Genomic DNA, 18,168 nt, shown 5'->3' with positions numbered 1-18,168 from the left:
CTCTCTCCCCTCCACTCTACCCCCCTATTCTCCCCTCTCCACCCCACTCTTTTCCCTCCTCTCCCCCTTCCCCCCCCCCACTCTCCCTTCTCTCCCATCTGTCCCCCACACCCCCTCCCCCCCCACTCCTCTCTCTTCCCCACTCTCCCCTCCACGCCCCCTCCCCCTCCCCCTTACCCCCCACTCTCCCTTCTCTCCCCCTCCCCCCCACTCTCTCCCATCTGCCCCCCACACCACCTCCCCCCCACTCTCCCCACCCCACTCTCTTCCCCACTCTCCCCTCCGCACACTGCCCTCCCCCTCACTCTCCCCTCTCTCCCCCCTCCACACTCCTCTCCCCCCCCGCCCCCCTCACTTCCCCCTCCCCTCTCCCCTCTGCCCCCCTTCACTCCCCCCTCCCTCCCACACTCCTCTCTGCCCCCCCCCCCCCCCCCCGAGGCAGCTGCACAGGGGAGAGACAAGAATCGCCCCCTCACCTCCCCCTGAGCCGGGCTGGGACCTGGTTGGGTGGCGAGCACTGTCTCTGACAATGCCGTGGGGCCGGAGAGCAGAATGTGGGGCAGCTGGTATCGGCACAGAGTACACGCAGTTCTGAAAGATGTTCATTAATTCACCCTCCGCTCTGCGTTTCTGTGAGGTTCGCAGGCTTGGCAGGGGTTTTGAAATGTTTTGCATGTCCCATAGCCTGCAGTCAGTGAGACTGTGGTGGTGCTTTGGTTCACAGGCCTGCTGTGATGTGGTGAGAATAATCTGTTCTGTCTGAGAGACAGAGAGAGAGAGAGAGAGCGAGAGAGACAGGGAGAGGGGGGAGGGAAAGAGAGAGAGGGTGAGGGAGAGAGAGGGAGGGGGGGGGGGGGGAGAGGTGCGGAGAGAGAGGAGAGGGGAGGGAGAGAGAGCGAGGGAAAGAGAGAGGGTAGGACGGAAAGGGAGAGAGAGAGGGAGGGAAAGAGAGAAGGGGAGAGAAAGAGACAGAGTGCAGGAGGATTTTCCCACCCATCCACAAACATTCTGACCACGCCCCCCAACTCCCCCCGCCGCTCCCATCCAGCCTGTTTCCCAGATGTTAGCCCCCCCCCCCCCCCACATCTGGCTGCGATATTTGCCGAGAGGGACAGTCTGCATCTGATCACCATCCAGCGGGCTGTAGGGGGCCGATCGAGGTAGCCTGCTGCGCGAGAACCAGTCCAAAATCCTGAACAGCATCCGCTAACTTTAACCTCGCTCCCGAGCCTCGAAGCACCAGAAACTGGAATATTTCCATCAAAACACCAGAAACTGGAATATTTCCGACCCCGAGAGTTCCTGGCATTTCCCCACCCCCTGGTGTTGTCCCGAGCCCTCCAGGGGCTGGAGTCGGAATGGGCAGAGCTGGACGTTCCCACCGGCTCCAAGGACCCAACTCCCTATCTCCCCTCAGGGGGACATTCGCCTTTAATTCCTGGAGATCTCCAGGGCAATCCTGGAGCGTTGGCAACACTGGGACCCGAGACTGGGGCGGGTCGGAGGGGGGAGGGAGAGAGCCGAATGGGATTGCGTTTACATGCCCTTCAATCTGGAATTGAAATACCTTTTTGTGGGTTGCTTTTCCACCACTGTTGGCGGCACACACAATGGGGGGGGGCTGCTAACGGGGTTTTCACCCAGGGGGAGGGGAGGTGTGGGCTACTGCCTCGCGGGAAATTGTCCCGGAGGTTTGGGGGGAGGGGGGGGGGAGTGTGGTCCCGGCAGCAGCACGCGAGCGGCGATGACATGATCGCCATGTGCACCGACCCCTCGCTGCCCCGTCGAAGCCAATCTCCAGCCCAATCTGCCGCCATTTTCCAAGACCAACCCTTTCGGTGTTGACTTCTGTCGTTCAGGGTTCATATCCCAAACCCGTGACCTCTACCGCCGAGAAGGACAAGGGCCGCGGGGCACATGGGAACACCACCACCTCCACGTTCCCTTCTGAGACACACACCATCCCGACTGGGAAATATATCGGCCGTTCCTTCATCGTCGCTGGGTCACGATCCTGGAACTCCCCCCCTAACAGCACTGTGGGAGCACCTTCACCACACGGACTGCAGCGGTTCAAGAAGGCGGCTCACCACCACCTTCTCGAGGGGCAATTAGGGATGGGCAATAAATGCCGGCGGCGCCCACATTCCGTGAATGAATAATTAAAAAAATATCCTGGGAAAGAAGCTGAGCGTTTACACAGAGTCCACAGCACAGAAACAGGCCGAGCCGGTCCGTGCCGGTGTCTATGCTCCACACGAGCCTCTTCCCACCCCTCGTATTCAGGCGGGAAAGTGGAGTTGAGGTCGAAGGTCAGCCATGATCTTATTGAATGGCGGAGCAGGCTCGAGGGGCCGAATGGCCGACTCCTGCTCCTATGACTTACGTTCCTATGTTCATCTCACCCCATCAACGGATCCTTCTAGAATAAGGGGCCGCCCATTTAAAACTGAGATGAGGAGGAATTTCTTCTCTCTGAGGGTTGTAAATCTGCGGAATTCGCTGCCCCAGAGAGCTGTGGAGGCTGGGTCATTGAATACATTTAAGGCGGAGATGGACAGATTTTTGAGCGATAAGGGAATAAAGGGTTATGGGGAGCGGGCAGGGAAGTGGAGCTGAGTCCATGATCAGATCAGCCATGATCTTATTGAATGGCGGAGCAGGCTCGAGGGGCTAAGTGGCCTGCTCCTGCTCCTATTTCTTATATTCTTAGTCACTTCTCCCTCATGTGTTTATCCAGCTTCCCCTTAAATGCATCGATACTATTCGCCTCAACCACTCCCCGTGGTAGTGAGTTCCACATTCTCATCGCTCTCTGGGTGAAAAAGTTTCTCCTGAATTCCCCATTGGATTTATTAGTGACTACCTTAAGTTTATGAGCCCTAGTTTTGAACTCCCCCCACAAGTAGAAACATCTTCTGCACCTTAATCCTTTCATAATTGTGAAACCTCTATCAGGTCGCCCCTCAGCAGAGAGAGCCCAGCCAGTTCAGTCTCTCCGAGAGTTCGAGCCTCTCAGTCTGGTATCGTCCTGATGAAGGTATGACTGAAATGTTGGTGTCTGTTGCTGTGAGTGGATTCACTGTACAGTGGGTGCACTGAGGGTGGAGGAGACACCCCCGGATCAGAACCCCCCGCCCCCTGATCAGAACCCCCCCCCCGGATCAGAACCTCCCCCCCCCCCCTTGGATCAGACCCCCCCCCCCGGATCAGAACTCCCCCCCCCCCCCATGGATCAGACCCCCCCCGGATCAGAACCCCCCCCCCTTAGATCAGACCCCCCCCGGATCAGAACTCCCCCCCCACCCATGGATCAGACCCCCCCCGGATCAGAACCCCCCCCCCCCTTGGATCAGACCCCCCCCGGATCAGAACTCCCCCCCCCCCCATGGATCAGACCCTCCCGGATCAGAACCCCCCCCCCTTGGATCAGACCCCCCCCGGATCAGAACTCCCCCCCCCCCCATGGATCAGACCCCCCCCGGATCAGAACCCCCCGCCCTTGGATCAGACCCCCCCCGGATCAGAACTCCCCCCCCCCCCCCCCATGGATCAGACCCCCCCCGGATCAGAACCCCCCCCCCCCTTGGATCAGACCCCCCCCGGATCAGAACTCCCCCCCCCCCCATGGATCAGACCCCCCCCGGATCAGAACCCCCCCCCTTGGATCAGACCCCCCCCGGATCAGAACTCCCCCCCCCCTGATCAGAACCCCCCCCCCGGATCAGAACCCCCCCCCCCCCCATGGATCAGACCCCCCCCGGAGCAAACCTTTCAGCGACGCACAGAACCCGGGAGCCATGGTTGGAGAGAATGGAGAATTACCTGCCGCCCACAGAGAGGTCGGAGATGGCGTAATAATAGGAGCGCAGCACCCGGTTATCGTGGAATATATCGTCGCCAAAGGTGTTCAGTCGGTTCAAGGATATCAGCAAATCCGTGGCTGTCACCCACTCCTAGCACAGGACAAAAACAGCGTTAGAGCGAGGGAGCGAGGGAGGGGAGGGGGAGAGGGAGTGAGAGAGGGGGAAGGAGAGTGAAAGTGAGAGTGAGAGATAGAGAGAGTAAGAGAGTGAGAGGAAGTGAGAGAGAGAGAGTGTGAGAGAGAGTGAGCAAGAGAGAGTGAGAGAGAGAGAGAGTGAGAGTGAGATAGAGAGTGAGAGAGATAGTGAAAGAGAGTCAGAGAAAGAAAGACAGAGAGTGAGTGGGTGAGTGAGAGATAAAGTGAGAGAGAGAGATAGAGAGAGTAAGAGTGAGTGAGAGAGAGCGAGTGAGTGAGAGAGAGGGAAAGAGAGAGAGAGCGAGTGAGAGAGCGTGAGAGATACAGAGAGTGGAGAGAGTTAGAGAGTGAGTGAGAAGAATAAGAGAGTGAATGAGAGAGAGAGAAAGAGAGTGAGTGAGAGAGAATGAGAATGAGAGAGAGAGTGAGTGAGAGAGAAAGAGAGAGAGTGAGAGTGAGTGAGAGAGAGAGTGGGAGAGAGAGAGAGTGAGAGAGAGTGAGAGAGAGTGAGAGAGAGTGAGAGAGAGAGAGTGAGGAGAGAGAGAGTGACAGTGAGAGAGTGACAGTGAGATAGAGAGAGTGAGAGAGATAGTGAAAGAGAGTCAGAGAAAGAAAGACAGAAAGAGAGTGAGTGGGTGAGTGAGAGATAAAGTGAGAGAGAGAGAGAGATAAGAGTGAGAGATAGAGAGATAGTGAGAGAGAGTGTGAGTGAGTGAGAGTGAGAGAAATAGAGAGAGAGCGAGTGAGAGAGCGAGTGAGAGAGAGAGTGAGAGAGAGAGTGAGAGAGATAGAGAGAGTGAGAGAGAGAGAGAGAGAGTGAGAGAGAGAGAGAGAGAGAGATAGAGAGAGTGAGTGAGAGGGAGAGTGAGGAAGAGAGACAGAGAGAGTGAGAGAGAGAGCGAAAGAGTGTTGAGCCAAGCTCAGTGTAAGATCTTCCACCGGAACCTTCAGTCCGAGACCCCCTCCTCGAGGCTGTAACCTTTCCCCATCCCCCAGGAGCAGGGTCAGGGAGCGAGGGTCCCGGTGGACACTGTGTCACAGAGCTTGGCCAGACGATCAGTGTGGCTTCCTATGGGCGAGAATTGGACGGGTTCCGAAATGTACCATCAACGATTCAATCCCAAAGGAGCAACACGGCAGTGACATTCCTTGACCGGCCCCCGGAATGAGGTGTGTGGGGGGGGAGGTAAGGGGATATCATTCACACTGGCCATGGGCCTGGGGGGGAGGGGGGGTGGGGAGTGCCACTGACACGGCCTGTGGTCCCGGGGAGGGGGCCATCAGTTGTACTGCCCACACTCCCCCACGAACCAACAATCACACGGCCTGCGGTGAAACCTGGAGAGTTTTGAATGTTCCCACACAAACTCGCAAAGCTGACCCTGTTACACCGCCAATAACAACAAACCATTCAGCAAAGAATTTTGTTTTTCTAGTTAAAATGAGACCAAGGGGCCAGGTCGTGGCCCTGTGTGTGTCTCTCTCTCTCTCATCCTCATTCTCCCTCTCTCTCTCTCAGGGTGGATTCTGACCAGCTGTTTCCCCAGGCAGGGCAGTCGAGAATCAGGGATCACAGTCTCAGAATAAGCCTTAAGGTTGTCCGCTATTACAAGAGGATTTGAGTATCTTGCTGCAATTACACAGGGCCCTGGTGAGACTGCACCTGGAGTATTGTGTACAGGTTTGGTCTCCTTACCCAAGGAAGCATATACTTGCCATAGAGAGAGTGCAACGAAGGTTCACCAGACTGATTCCTGGGATTGGGGGGGGGGGGGGGATTGTCCCATGAGGAGAGGTTGAGTAGACTAGGCCTGTATTCTCTAGAGTTTAGAAGAATGAGAAGTGATCTCAGTGAAACATTCTTACAGGGCGCGACAGGGTAGATGCAGGGAGGATGTTTCCCTTGGCTGGGGCGTCTAGAACCAGAGGTCACAGTCTCAGAATAAGGGGTTGGTCATTTAGGGCTGAGATGAGGAGAAATTTATTCACTCAGAGAGTAGTGAATCTTTGGAATTGTCTGCCCCAGAGATTTTTGAATCTTAAGGGAATCAAGGGTTATGGGGACAGTGCAGGACCATGATCTTATTGAATGGCGGAGCAGGCTCGAGGGGCCGAATGGCCGACTCCTGCTCCTAATTGTTACGTTCCCATGCAGCCTACTGTGGGGACTGGAGTTGTCAATACTCCAGGATTTGGTCTGGAGGTTCCTGGAATTGCTGTGACCAAAAACCCCAGAGAAAAACAAGAGGGGCATTTAAAAATAAACAATTGTGCACTGTGCATCTACCCTGAGAGGTTGTTACCCCACGAGGGGGGATCTAGAGCTAGGGGCCATAGTTTCAGAATATGGGGTTGCACATTTAAAACGGAGATAAGAATGCCGGGTCATTCAATATATTTAAAGTGGAGATAGACGGATATTTGAACGATAAGGGAGTCGAGGGTTACGGGGAGCGGGAGGGGAAGTGGAGTTGAGGCCAGGATCAGATCAGCCGTGATCTTAGTGAATGGCGGAGCAGGCTCGAGGGGCCAAATGGCCTACTCCTGCTCCTATTTCTTATGTTTATTTCCATTTTCTTTGAACACTTACATATAAGTGTCAACTGTGGCTCAGTGGGCAGCACTCTCACCTCCGAGTCAGAAGGTTGTGGGTTCAAGTCCCACTCCAGGGACTTGAGCAGAAAGGTCCAGGTTGACAATGTCCCAGTGCAGTACTGAGGGAGTGCCGCACTGTCAGAGGGGTAGTACTGAGGGAGCGCCGCACTGTCGGAGGGGCAGTACTGAGGGAGTGCCGCACTGTCGGAGGGGTAGTACTGAGGGATTGCCGCACTGTCGGAGGGGCAGTACTGAGGGAGCACCGCACTGTCGGAGGGGCAGTACTGAGGGAGCGCCGCACTGTCGGAGGGGCAGTGCTGAGGGAGTGCCGCACTGTCAGAGGGGCAGTACTGGGGCAGTACTGAGAGAGTGCCGCACTGTCAGAGGGGCAGTACTGAGGGAGTGCTGCACTGTCAGAGGTGCAGTACTGAGGGAGCGTTGCACTGTCGGAGGGGCAGCGCTGAGCGAGCGCCGCACTATCGGAGGGGCAGTACTGAGGGAGCGCCGCACTGTCGGTGGGGCAGTACTGAGGGAACGCCGCACTGTCGGAGGGGCAGTGCTGAGGGAGCGCCGCACTGTCGGAGGGGCAGTACTGAGGGAACGCCGCACTGTCGGAGGGGCAGTACTGAGGGAGCGCCGCACTGTCGGAGGGGCAGTACTGAGGGGAGCGCCGCACTGTCGGAGGGGCAGTACTGAGGGAGTGTCGGAGGGCAGTACTGAGGGAGCGCCGCACTGTCGGAGGGAGCGCCCCACCGTCCAGGGGCAGTAAAACTACCCTCATTAAACACTCCCAAGACAGATACAGAGGAAAGCGGTGAGGGGGTAGATAGGTGGGCGGAGGGGGGAAGGCCATGCAGTACTATTACCTAATCAGAAAAGGGACCCTGGTTTGCCACATTAACTGAATGGGAAATCACCGATGTAATGTTGCTCACAGGTTTGTGGAGCTGTTGAGTTGGGGGCGGCTTAGCCAGTCATGTGATGCTCACAAGACTCAATAAAACCCCAGCCAGTTTGGTTCGGGGGATCCACGATGAGGCAGGTGGTTGTGAGCCTGGTGGATGAACTGGTAATGTGTAGTGTGATTGTTAAACATTTGTTAATAAACCAACTAGTTCTTAATAGCAATGTGTTGCTATGAATTCTTAAGCAAAGAACTAACAAAGCAAATACATTGCAATCATGGTGAGAGGATAACGCACGCAGGGTGGCACCAGGGGCATAAATCCGAGCGTGAGCTTGGTCCCACGTTGCGTAAACACGGTGAGCGTTGGGGGAATCTCACACAGGCTTTGGCTCAGACTCCCGGCCCGAGATTGGCTGCAGGTATTAGAGCAGGCCGTTTCGGGCGAGGAGTTCCACTGACTAGGGTCAGATGCGTGCGGGAGGTCACCAGCACCGTGACCTTTGAACCGGGGAAGCCTGGCCTGTCACGTCCCAGCTCCCCCGCTCCGAAGTGCGTCTCTAACCGGGGGCCAGCAATCGTCAGCCCCTCCTCACGGGCGAAGGACTTTAATGTGGTCATCCGTATCTCCAGGCTATCGCAAAGCAAACTCCCGAAATAGCACGAGTCTGCGGGAGGAACTCTCCTGAACCACACACTAATTGGCCAACTTCAGTCAGACAGGGCCACTAGAGGAAATGAGAAGGGTGGAGCTGTAAGATTACAGGATGCCGTCCAGAGGCAGGGTTGGGATCGTGTTATTAAATGGTGAGGGGGTTGGAAGGCAGAGAAACCATCCTATATACTCTCTCTAATACACATGTATACCCCTACAGGATACTGTGGGATTTTCACAGCTACTCATTACCAGAACCTGTAAAATCTCAGCACCACAATCTGTGTGTGCGTGTATGTAAAAGTGTGCTTGTGTACCTAACCCAGCCCTGATGAGTCCCATGTGAGGGAGTTTTACTCTGTATCTAACCCCCTGTACCTGCCCTGGGAATGTTTGATGGGACAGTGTAGAGGGAGCTTTACTCTGGATCTAACCCCGTGCTGTACCTGCCCTGGGTGTGTTTGATGGGACAGTGTAGAGGGAGCTTTACTCTGGATCTAACCCCGTGCTGTACCTGCCCTGGGAGTGTTTGATGGGGCAGTGTAGAGGGAGCTTTACTCTGTGTCTAACCACGTGCTGTACCTGCCCTGGGAGTGTTTGATGGGGCAGTGTAGAGGGAGCTTTACTCTGTATCTAACCCCGTGCTGTACCTGCCCTGGGAGTGTTTGATGGGACAGTGTAGAGGGAGCTTTACTCTATATCTAACCCCCTGTATCTGCCCTGGGAGTGTTTGATGGGACAGTGTAGAGGGAGCTTTACTCTGTATCTAACCCCGTGCTGTACCTGCCCTGGGAGTGTTTGATGGGGCAGTGTAGAGGGAGTTTTACTCTGTATCTAACCCCGTGCTGTACCTGCCCTGGGAGTGTTTGATGGGACAGTGTAAAGGGAGCTTTACTCTGTATCTCGGGGGAGGTATACTCACATCTAATGGTGTTACATTTGACCAAGGAGTGCCTGACACTGACACTGGCCTCCGGCCCATTCTCCAACACCTATCCCAGCGTAACCTAATGAGCACCAAGTAAAGAAAGACTTGCATTTCTATAGCGCCTTTCACAACCTCAAGACATCCCAAAGCGTTTTAGAGCAAGTTAAGTATTTTTGAAGCGTGGTCACTGTTGCAATGTAGGAAACGCGGCAGCCAATTTGCGCACAGCAAGCTCCCACAAACAACAATGTGATAATGACCCAGATAATTTGTTTTTGTTATGTTGATTGAGGAATAAATATTGGCTCAGACACTGGGGGTAACGTCCCTGCTCTTCTTCGAAATAGTGCCATGGGATATTTTACGTCCACCTGAGAGCAGACGGGGCCTCGGTTTAACGTCTTATCTGAAAGACGGCCCCTCCGACAGTGCAGCGCTCCCTCAGTCGTCTCGCCTGGATTTTGTGCTCAAGTCTCTGGAGTGGGGACTTTAATGTGGAAAGGTGCGGGGGGCAGGGGCCGGGGGAGGGGGGGGGGGGAGGAGTTGGCAGTGGAAGGGGTCAGGGGTCGGGGGGTGGGGAGCAGCGTTGGGGGTGGGGGGTTGGCGGGTGTGGGGGGCAGGGGTGGGGGGGGGGGACGGGGGGAGATTTGACGGGTGCAGGGGAGCCGGGTGGGTGTTCGGCGGGTGGGGGGGAGAGTGATGGGGTGCAGGTGGGCAGTGGAATGGGGTGGGGGGTGGGGGGGGGGTGGGGGAGGGTATTTACCTGCAGCATGGGGCTGGTATCGAAGCTGTAGGCGCTGGGTCTGCCCTCCAGGGTGGAGAAGGCCACGTTACCGCCGGTCAGCGGGGAGATGTCGCTGAACTCGTCGGTGCAGAAGGCCACGCGCTCCTCGTCTCCCGGCCGCAGGAAGCCCCCGGGCGTGGCGCCGTACGTCTGCCGACACGAGGCGCTGTAATACTGGTAGGGGACCCAGGGCCCTCCCTCCCGCGTCCGCTTGTAGATGGCAAAGCTCTCCGGCCTGCTGGTGTGGAACTTCAGGCGGATGTAGGTGATCTCGAACGCTTTGCCTAAAACCAGAGAGAAATACAATATAAATATATATAACTCGCTATTTCCCAGGCCGTCACTGGCCTCATCTGCTCTGGAGATCTTCCCTCCACAGCCACCAACCTCATCGTTCCCCAACACCACACAGCCCGCTTCTACCTGCTCCCCAAGATCCACAAACAGGACTGCCCCAGTAGGCCCATCCTTTCAGCCTGTCCTTGCCCCACGGAACTTACTTCTTCCTATCTCAACTCTATTTTTTCTCCCCGTGTCCAGTCTCTTCCCACCGACATCCGCCACTCCCCCCGATGCCCTCCGTCACTTTTAACAGTTTCCAGTTTCCCGGCCCCAGCCGTCTCCTTTTCACCACGGACGCCCAATCCCTCTACACTTCCATCCCCCGCCAGGACGGTCTGAGGGCGCTCCGCTTCTCCCTCGAGCAGAGGCCCAACCAGTCCCCATCCATCCCCCACCACCCTCCTGCGCCCGGCTGAACCTGTTCTCACATTGAACAACTTCTCCATTAACTCCACTCACTTCCTCCAAATTAAAGGTGTTGCTATGGGAACCCGCATGGGTCCTAGCTATACCTGCCTTTTCGTGGGATATGTGGAACATTCTTTGTTCCAGTCCTACTCGGGTCCCCTCCCTCACCTCTTTTCCCGGGACATTGATGACTGTATCGGAGCCGTTTCCTGCTCTCGCCCTGAACTAGAAAATTTCATTCACTGTGCAGCCAATGTCCACCCTTCCCTCACCTTCACACGGTCCATCTCCGACTCTTCCCTTCCCTTCCTCGACTTCTCCGTCTCCTTCTCTGGGGATAGGCTATCGACCAGTGTCCACTATAATCCCACTGACTCCCACAGCTACCTGGACTACACGTCCTCCCACCCCGCTTCCTGTAAGGACTCCATTCCATTCTCCCAGTTTCTCCGTCTCCGTCGCATCTGCTCTGACGACGCCACCTTTCACACTAGTGCCTCTGCCATGTCTTCCTTTTTGCTCAACAGAGGATTCCCCTGCACCGTGGTTAACACGGCCCTCGATCGTGTCCGTTCTATTTCTCGGACTGCTGCTCTCACCCCTTCCCCTCCCTCTCAGAACCATGACAGGGTTCCCCTTGTCCTCACCTTTCACCCCACCAGCCTCCAGGTTCAACGGATCATCCTCCGCCATTTCCGTCACCTCCAGCGTGATCCCACCACCAATCACATCTTCCCCTCCCCTCCCAGCATTCCGAAGGGACCACTCCCTCCGTGACACCCTGGTCCATTCCGCAGTGACTCCCAGCGCACCCTCCCCTTCCCACGGCACCTTCCCGTGCAAGCGCAGGAGATGCAACACCTGCCCTTTTACCCCCTCCCTTCCCACTATCCAGGACCCCAGATACTCCTTCCAGGTAAATCAGTGATTTACTTGTACTTCTTTCAATTTAGTATACTGTATTCACTGCTCACGATGGGGTCTCCTCTACACTGGGGAGACCGAGCGTAGATTGGGTGACCGCTTGCAGAACACCTCTGTTCAGTCCGCAAGTGTGACCCCGAGCTTCCGGTCGCCTGTCACTTTAATTCTCCGCTCCCACTCTGACCTCTCCATCCTCGGTCTCCTGCACTGTTCCAATGAAGCTCAACGCAAGCTCGAGGAACAGCGCCTCATCTTTCGTTTAGGCACTTTACAGCCTCCTGGACTCAACATCGAGTTCAAAAATTTCAAAGCGTAACCGCTGCCCCTATTCTTTGGAAGGATGATTCATCTCCATTTACACCCCATCTCGACTCATCTTTTGTTTCTTAACTTGTCCCATTACCATCTCATTTTCCCTTGCACCATCATCCCTTTTGTCTCTCTAATCTCTCCTGCCTTCCACCCTATCACAGACCTTCCAAATTTTGTTCTTTCCTCCCCTGCCCCCATTCCCTGCCTCTGCACTTGCTTAAAAACCTGTTAATCTCTAACTTTTTCCAGCTCTGACGAAGGGTCATAAGAACAAAAGAACATAAGAAATAGGAGCAGGAGTCGGTCACCTGGCCCCTCGAGCCTGCTCCACCATTTAATACGATCATGGCTGATCTGATCATGGACTCAGCTCCACTTCCCCGCCCGCTCCCCATAACCCTTCACTCCCTTATCGCCTAAAGATCTGTCTATGTCTGACTTAAATATGTTCAATGACCCAACCTCTACAGCTCTCTGGGGCAGAGAATTCCACAGATTTATAACCCTCTGAGAAGAAATTCCTTCTCATCTCAGTTTTAAATGGGCGGCCCCTTATTCTGAGACTATGTCCCCCAGTTTTAGTTCCCCTATGAGTGGAAATATCCTCTCTGCATTCACCTTGTCGACCAGAAACGTTAACTCTGTTTTTCTCTCCACAGACGCTGCCTGACCTCCTGAGTATTTCCAGCATTCTCTGTTTTTATTTCCGATTTCCAGCCTCCCCAGTGATTTGCTTTTGCCTGGACTGCACCCACATTGCCATGTGTGCCCGTCACCAGCCTGGCAAAGGGCCGGGTACTGAGGGTTGAGCCTTGGCAGGACAACACTCCCCGACGTGGCTCCTTGGCACTGGGCTTCGCATTCTCCGGCATTTCAACTTCCTGCTACAACCGCTCGGTATTTTTACCAAATCATCCCCGGGGCGTGAAGGAAACAGTCTCAACTACTCAGCCCCTCCGTCGACAATCCTCTCACTGTTTATGGTGCAGGGGGATTCTGATCGAGGAGGGAATGTGCCCGAATCAATGCGAATAACCGAGTGTGGCAGCAATCAGGGAGCGAGACTGGAGAGTAAAGTGACAGAGAGGGGCAGGATGTCAATCACGGGTCACCGTCCATTCAGACAGTCAGGGGTTAGGGTCCACATGGTCAGGGGTCACTGTCCACATGGTCAGGGGACAGTGTCCACATGGTCAGGTGTCACCATCCAGACACTCCGGGTCACCGTCCAGACACTCAGGGGTCACCGTCCAGACACTCAGGGGTCACCGTCCAGACAGTCAGAGGTCACCATCCAGACACTCAGGGGTCACTGTCCACAGGGTGAGGGGTCACCATCCAGACACTCAGGGGTCACCGTCCAGATGGTCAGGGGTTACCGTTCACATGGTCAGGGGTCACTGTCCAGACGATCAGGGGTCACTATCCAGACGATCAGGGGTCACTGTCCAGACACTCAGGGGTCACTGTCCAGAATCTCAGGGAGGTCAACAACCAGGGGGCAGAGATTTAAAGTAATTAGTAGGAGCTTTTGAGCGATAAGGGAATAAAGGGTTATGGGGAACGGGCAGGGAAGTGGAGTTGAGTCCATGATCAGATCAGCCATAATTGTATTCACTGGAGTTCAGAAGAATGAGAGGGGACCTCATAGAAACGTTTAAAATTCTGACGGGTTTAGACAGGTTAGATGCAGAAAGAATGTTCCCAATGTTGGGGAAGTCCAGAACCAGGGGTCACAGTCTGAGGATAAGGGGTAAGCCATTTAGGACCGAGATGAGGAGAAACTTCTTCACCCAGAGAGTGGTGAACCTGTGGAATTCTCTACCACAGAAAGTAGTTGAGGCCAATTCACTAAATATATTCAAAAGGGAGTTAGATGAAGTCCTTACTACTCGGGGGATCAAGGGTTATGGCGAGAAAGCAGGAAGGGGGTACTGAAGTTTCATGTTCAGCCATGAACTCATTGAATGGCGGTGCAGGCTAGAAGGGCTGAATGGCCTGCTCCTGCACCTATTTTCTATGTTTCTATGTTTCTATGTTTCTAAATGGCGGAGCAGGCTCGAGGGGCCGAATGGCCTACTCCTGCTCCTAAATCTTATGTTCTTATGTTTAGAGGGAAGATGAGGAAACATTTCTTCCCCCAGAGGGTGGTGGGGGTCTGGAACTCACTGCCTGAAAGGGTGGAAGAGGCAGAAACCCTCACCACATTTAAAACATACTTGGATGTGCACTTGAAGTGCCGTAACCTACAGGGCTACGGACCGAGAGCTGGAAAGTGGGTGGCTCTTTGTCGGCCGGCGCGGACACGATGGGCCGAAATGGCCTCCTCCCGTGCCGTGTGACTCCATGAACCGGGGATCGTTGTCTGACAGCTACGGGTACATTTTAGAAGGCTTGGGTTGCAATTTTGCTCTGGGGCTTTTCTTCTGTTAAATTCTCGAAAAGGGCCAATTTCTGCGCAGACAGAGTGACCTCTCCTGGCACGCAGGCAGTCTGAGCAGAGCCGCCCACACAGTGTGTCTGGTTAGTGAGTGAGTGCACGGACCAGGGGGCCTCCCCGCTGAGCTTCAATCCACTGTACATACCAGATAAACGAGATCTCCCTCGGCAGAGACGGATGGTTGGACCAGTATTCCGCCCCCTCCACCTCCCCTCACCACCCCTCCCCCATCTACCCCACCCCCGAGTCCATGATATTTCACGGCATTTACTACTTTCATCCCAAAAAAAAATCAGTCCACCAGGCGGAAATAGTTCAAACGCTTTAACCCGGAGGGTGGGATGAATTTGAACCTGCTCTCTTGCACCGCCTAGCGGCCAGGGTCGGAACAGCACCCGCAGTTGAAAGAACGTAAGAAATAGGAGCAGGAGTCGGCCATTACCCCTCGAGCCTGCTCCACCATTCAATAAGATCATGGTTGATCTGATCATGGACTCAGCTCCACTTCCCCGCCCGCTCCCCATAACCTTTTATTCCCTTATCGCTCAAAAATCTGTCTATCTCCGCCTTAAATATACTCAATGACCCAGCCTGCACAGCTCTCTGGGGCAGAGAATTCCACAGATTTACAACCCTCAGAGAGAAGAAATTTCTCCTCATCTCAGTTTTAAATGGGCGGCCCCTTATTCTAAGACTATGCCCCCTAGTTTTAGTTTCCCCTATCAGTGGAAACATCCTCTCTGCATCCACCTTGTCGAGCCCCCTCATTATCTTGTATGTTTCGATAAGGTCACCTCTCATTCTTCTGAATTCCAATGAGTAGAGGCCCAACCTACTCAACCTTTCCTCATAAGTCAACCCCCTCATCTCCGGAATCAACCGAGTGAACCTTCTCTGAACGGCCTCCAAAGCAAGTGTCTCCTTCCTTAAATACGGAGACCAAAACTGCACGCAGTACTCCAGGTGTGGTCTCACCAATACCCTGCACAGCTGTAGCAGGACTTCTCTGCTTTTATACTCTATCCCCCTTGCAATAAAGGCCAACATTCCATTTGTCTTCCTGATTACTTGATATACTTGCATACTAACTTTTTGTGTTTCATTCACGAGGACCCCATGGTCTCTCTGTACTGCTGCACTTTGCAATTTTTCTCCATTTAAATTATATTATTTCTGCCAAAGTGGATAACCTCACATTTTCCCACATTATACTCCATCTGCCAAATTTTTGCCCACTCACTGAACCTGTCTATGTCCCTTTGCAGATTTTTTGTGTCCTCCTCACATTTTCTATCTCACCCATCTTTGTATCATCAGCAAACTTGGCTACATTACACTGTAAAGCGCTTTGAGACATCCGGCGGTCGTGAAAGGCGCTATATAAATGCAAGTCTTTCTTTCTTTTCTGGATCAGCCAGGATAGAATTGAATGACGGAGCAGGCTCGAGGGGCTGAATGGCCTCCTCCTGCTCCCATGAATTATTCTTGTGGTCTCAGGGAAAAGCAGGAGTGTGTCACAGGCTTGGGGGTAATATATTAGCACAGATAGAGGATTGGCTACTAACAGAAGACAGAGAGTCAGGATAAATGGTTCCTTCTCTGGTTGGCAATCAGTAACTAGTGAGGTGCCGCAGGGATCAGTGCTGGGACCCCAACTATTTACAATCTATATAAACGACTTGGAAGAAGGGACCGAGTGTAACGTAGCCAAGTTTGCTGATGATACAAAGATGGGAGGAAAAGCAATGTGTGAGGAGGACACAAAAAATCTGTAAAAGGACATAGACAGGCTAAGTGAGTGGGCAAAAATTTGGCAGATGGATTATAATGTTGGAAAGTGTGAGGTCATGCACTTTGGCAGAAAAGATTAAAGAGCAAGTTGATTCCAGGGATGAGGGGGTTGACTTATGAGGAAAGGTTGAGTAGGTTGGGCCTCTACTCATTGGAATTCAGAAGAATGAGAGGTGACCTTATCGAAACGTAAAAGATTATGAGGGGGCTTGACAAGGTGGATGCAGAGAGGATGTTTCCACTGATGGGGGAGACTAGAACTAGAGGGCACGATCTTAGAATAAGGGGACACCAATTTAAAACTGAGACTTTTCTTCTCTCAGAGGGTTGTAAATCTGTGGAATTCGCTGCCTCAGAGAGCTGTGGAAACTGGGACATTGAATAAATTTAAAACAGAAATAGACAGTTTCTTAAACGATAAGGGGTTATGGGGAGTGGGCAGAGAAGTGGAGCTGAGTCCATGATCGGATCAGCCATGATCTTGTTAAATGGCGGAGCAGGCTCGAGGGGCCATATGGCCTACTCCTGCTCCTATTTCTTATGTTCTTATGCGTCCTTCATCGGGAATTTCGGTGTCGGGAGGGAACGACTGCTGTGAGTTTGGTGGATCCGTCTCCTGGGAAACGTTGAGAGACGGGGAGAACCGGAGGAGGTCCTCCCTCAGATTGTTCAAGACCAAAATGTTTCCTTCCGACCTGGTGTGTGGGGGGTGGGGGGAGGGGGTAGACGAAGGAGAGAGCAGAGGGTTCTGGGGGCACAGATACACCAATCATTAAAAGAAGACTTGCATTTATATAGCGCCTTTCACAACCTCATCTCAAAGCATTTTACAGCCAATGAAGTACTTTTTGGAGTGTAGTCGCTGTTGTAATGTAGGAAATGCAGCAGCCAATTTGTGCACAGCAAGCTCCCACAAACAGCAATGTGATAATGACCGGATAATCTGTTTTTTCGTCATGTTGGTTGGAGGATAAATATTGGCCCCAGGACACCGGGGATAACTCCCCTGCTCTTAACATAGAAACATAGAAAATAGGTGCAGGAGTAGGCCATTCGGCCCTTCGAGCCTGCACCGCCATTCAATGAGTTCATGGCTCAACATGCAACTTCAGTACCCCATTCCTGCTTTCTCGCCATACCCCTTGATCCCCCTAGTAGTAAGGACTACATCTAACTCCTTTTTGAATATATTTAGTGAATTGGCCTCAACAACTTTCTGTGGTAGAGAATTCCACAGGTTCACCACTCTCTGGGTGAAGAAGTTTCTCCTCATCTCGGTCCTAAATGGCTTACCACAGCTCATTAGAGCAGGCTTCTAGATTACTAGTCCAGTAATATAACCACTGTGCTACTATCCCTTCTTCGAAATAGTGCCATGGGATCTTTTACGTACACCTGAGAGGGCAGATGGGGCCTTGGTTTAACGTTTCATCCGAAAAACGGCACCTCCGACAGCACGGCACTCCCTCAGCACTGCACTGGAGTGTCAGCCTGGATGTTTTTGTACTGAAGTCGCTGGAGTGGGACTTGAACCCACAACCTTCTGACTCCGAGGCGAGAGTGCTGCCCACTGAGCCACAGCTGACACAGTTAGTTAACTGTAACGACGCAGGTCAATAAGGCCATAAAAAGGCAAACAAAGCACTAGGGTTCATTTCTGGAGGAAAAGAACTGAAAAGCAGAGATGTTGTGTTAAACTTGTATCGAACCTTGGCTGGACCACACGTGGAGCACTGGGCAGTGTTCTGGTCTCCATATTACAGAAAGGATGTAGAGACACTGGAAACGCTACAAAACTGATTCACACGGATGATACCAGAACTGGGAGGTTTTACATATCAGGAAAGGCTGAACAAGCTGGGGCTCTTTTCTCTAGCAAAGAGACGGCTGAGGGGCGACCTGACAGAGGGTCATTAAGATTACGAAAGTATTCGATAGGAGGATGTTTCCACTTGTGGGGGAGATCAAAACTAGAGGCCATAAATCATAGAATCATAATATAAGATCGTCACTAATAAATCCAACGGGGAATTCAGGAGAAACTTCTTCACCCGGAGAGGGGTGAGAATGTGGAACTCGCTCCCA

At 53.4% G+C, this 18,168-nt stretch overlaps 1 protein-coding gene across 1 annotated transcript in view; it reads right to left on the bottom strand.

Moving 5' to 3' along the window:
* The window catches only part of LOC139233071 (laminin subunit gamma-3-like), a 113,818-nt gene that overhangs the window by 79,065 nt on the left and 16,585 nt on the right, over positions 1 to 18,168 (bottom strand). Inside the window, exons 2-3 of the mRNA XM_070863590.1 lie at positions 9,846 to 10,150; positions 3,826 to 3,956 (exon numbers count right to left, since the gene is read on the bottom strand). Of these exons, the coding sequence (XP_070719691.1) occupies positions 3,826 to 3,956; positions 9,846 to 10,150 (436 nt within the window). The remainder of the gene's footprint in view (positions 1 to 3,825; positions 3,957 to 9,845; positions 10,151 to 18,168) is intronic.

This window comes from Pristiophorus japonicus, chromosome 20 (assembly GCF_044704955.1).
Source record: "Pristiophorus japonicus isolate sPriJap1 chromosome 20, sPriJap1.hap1, whole genome shotgun sequence".
In the NCBI taxonomy this organism is placed as follows: Eukaryota; Metazoa; Chordata; class Chondrichthyes; family Pristiophoridae; genus Pristiophorus; species Pristiophorus japonicus.
This window is presented reverse-complemented; position numbering and strand designations above follow the sequence as displayed.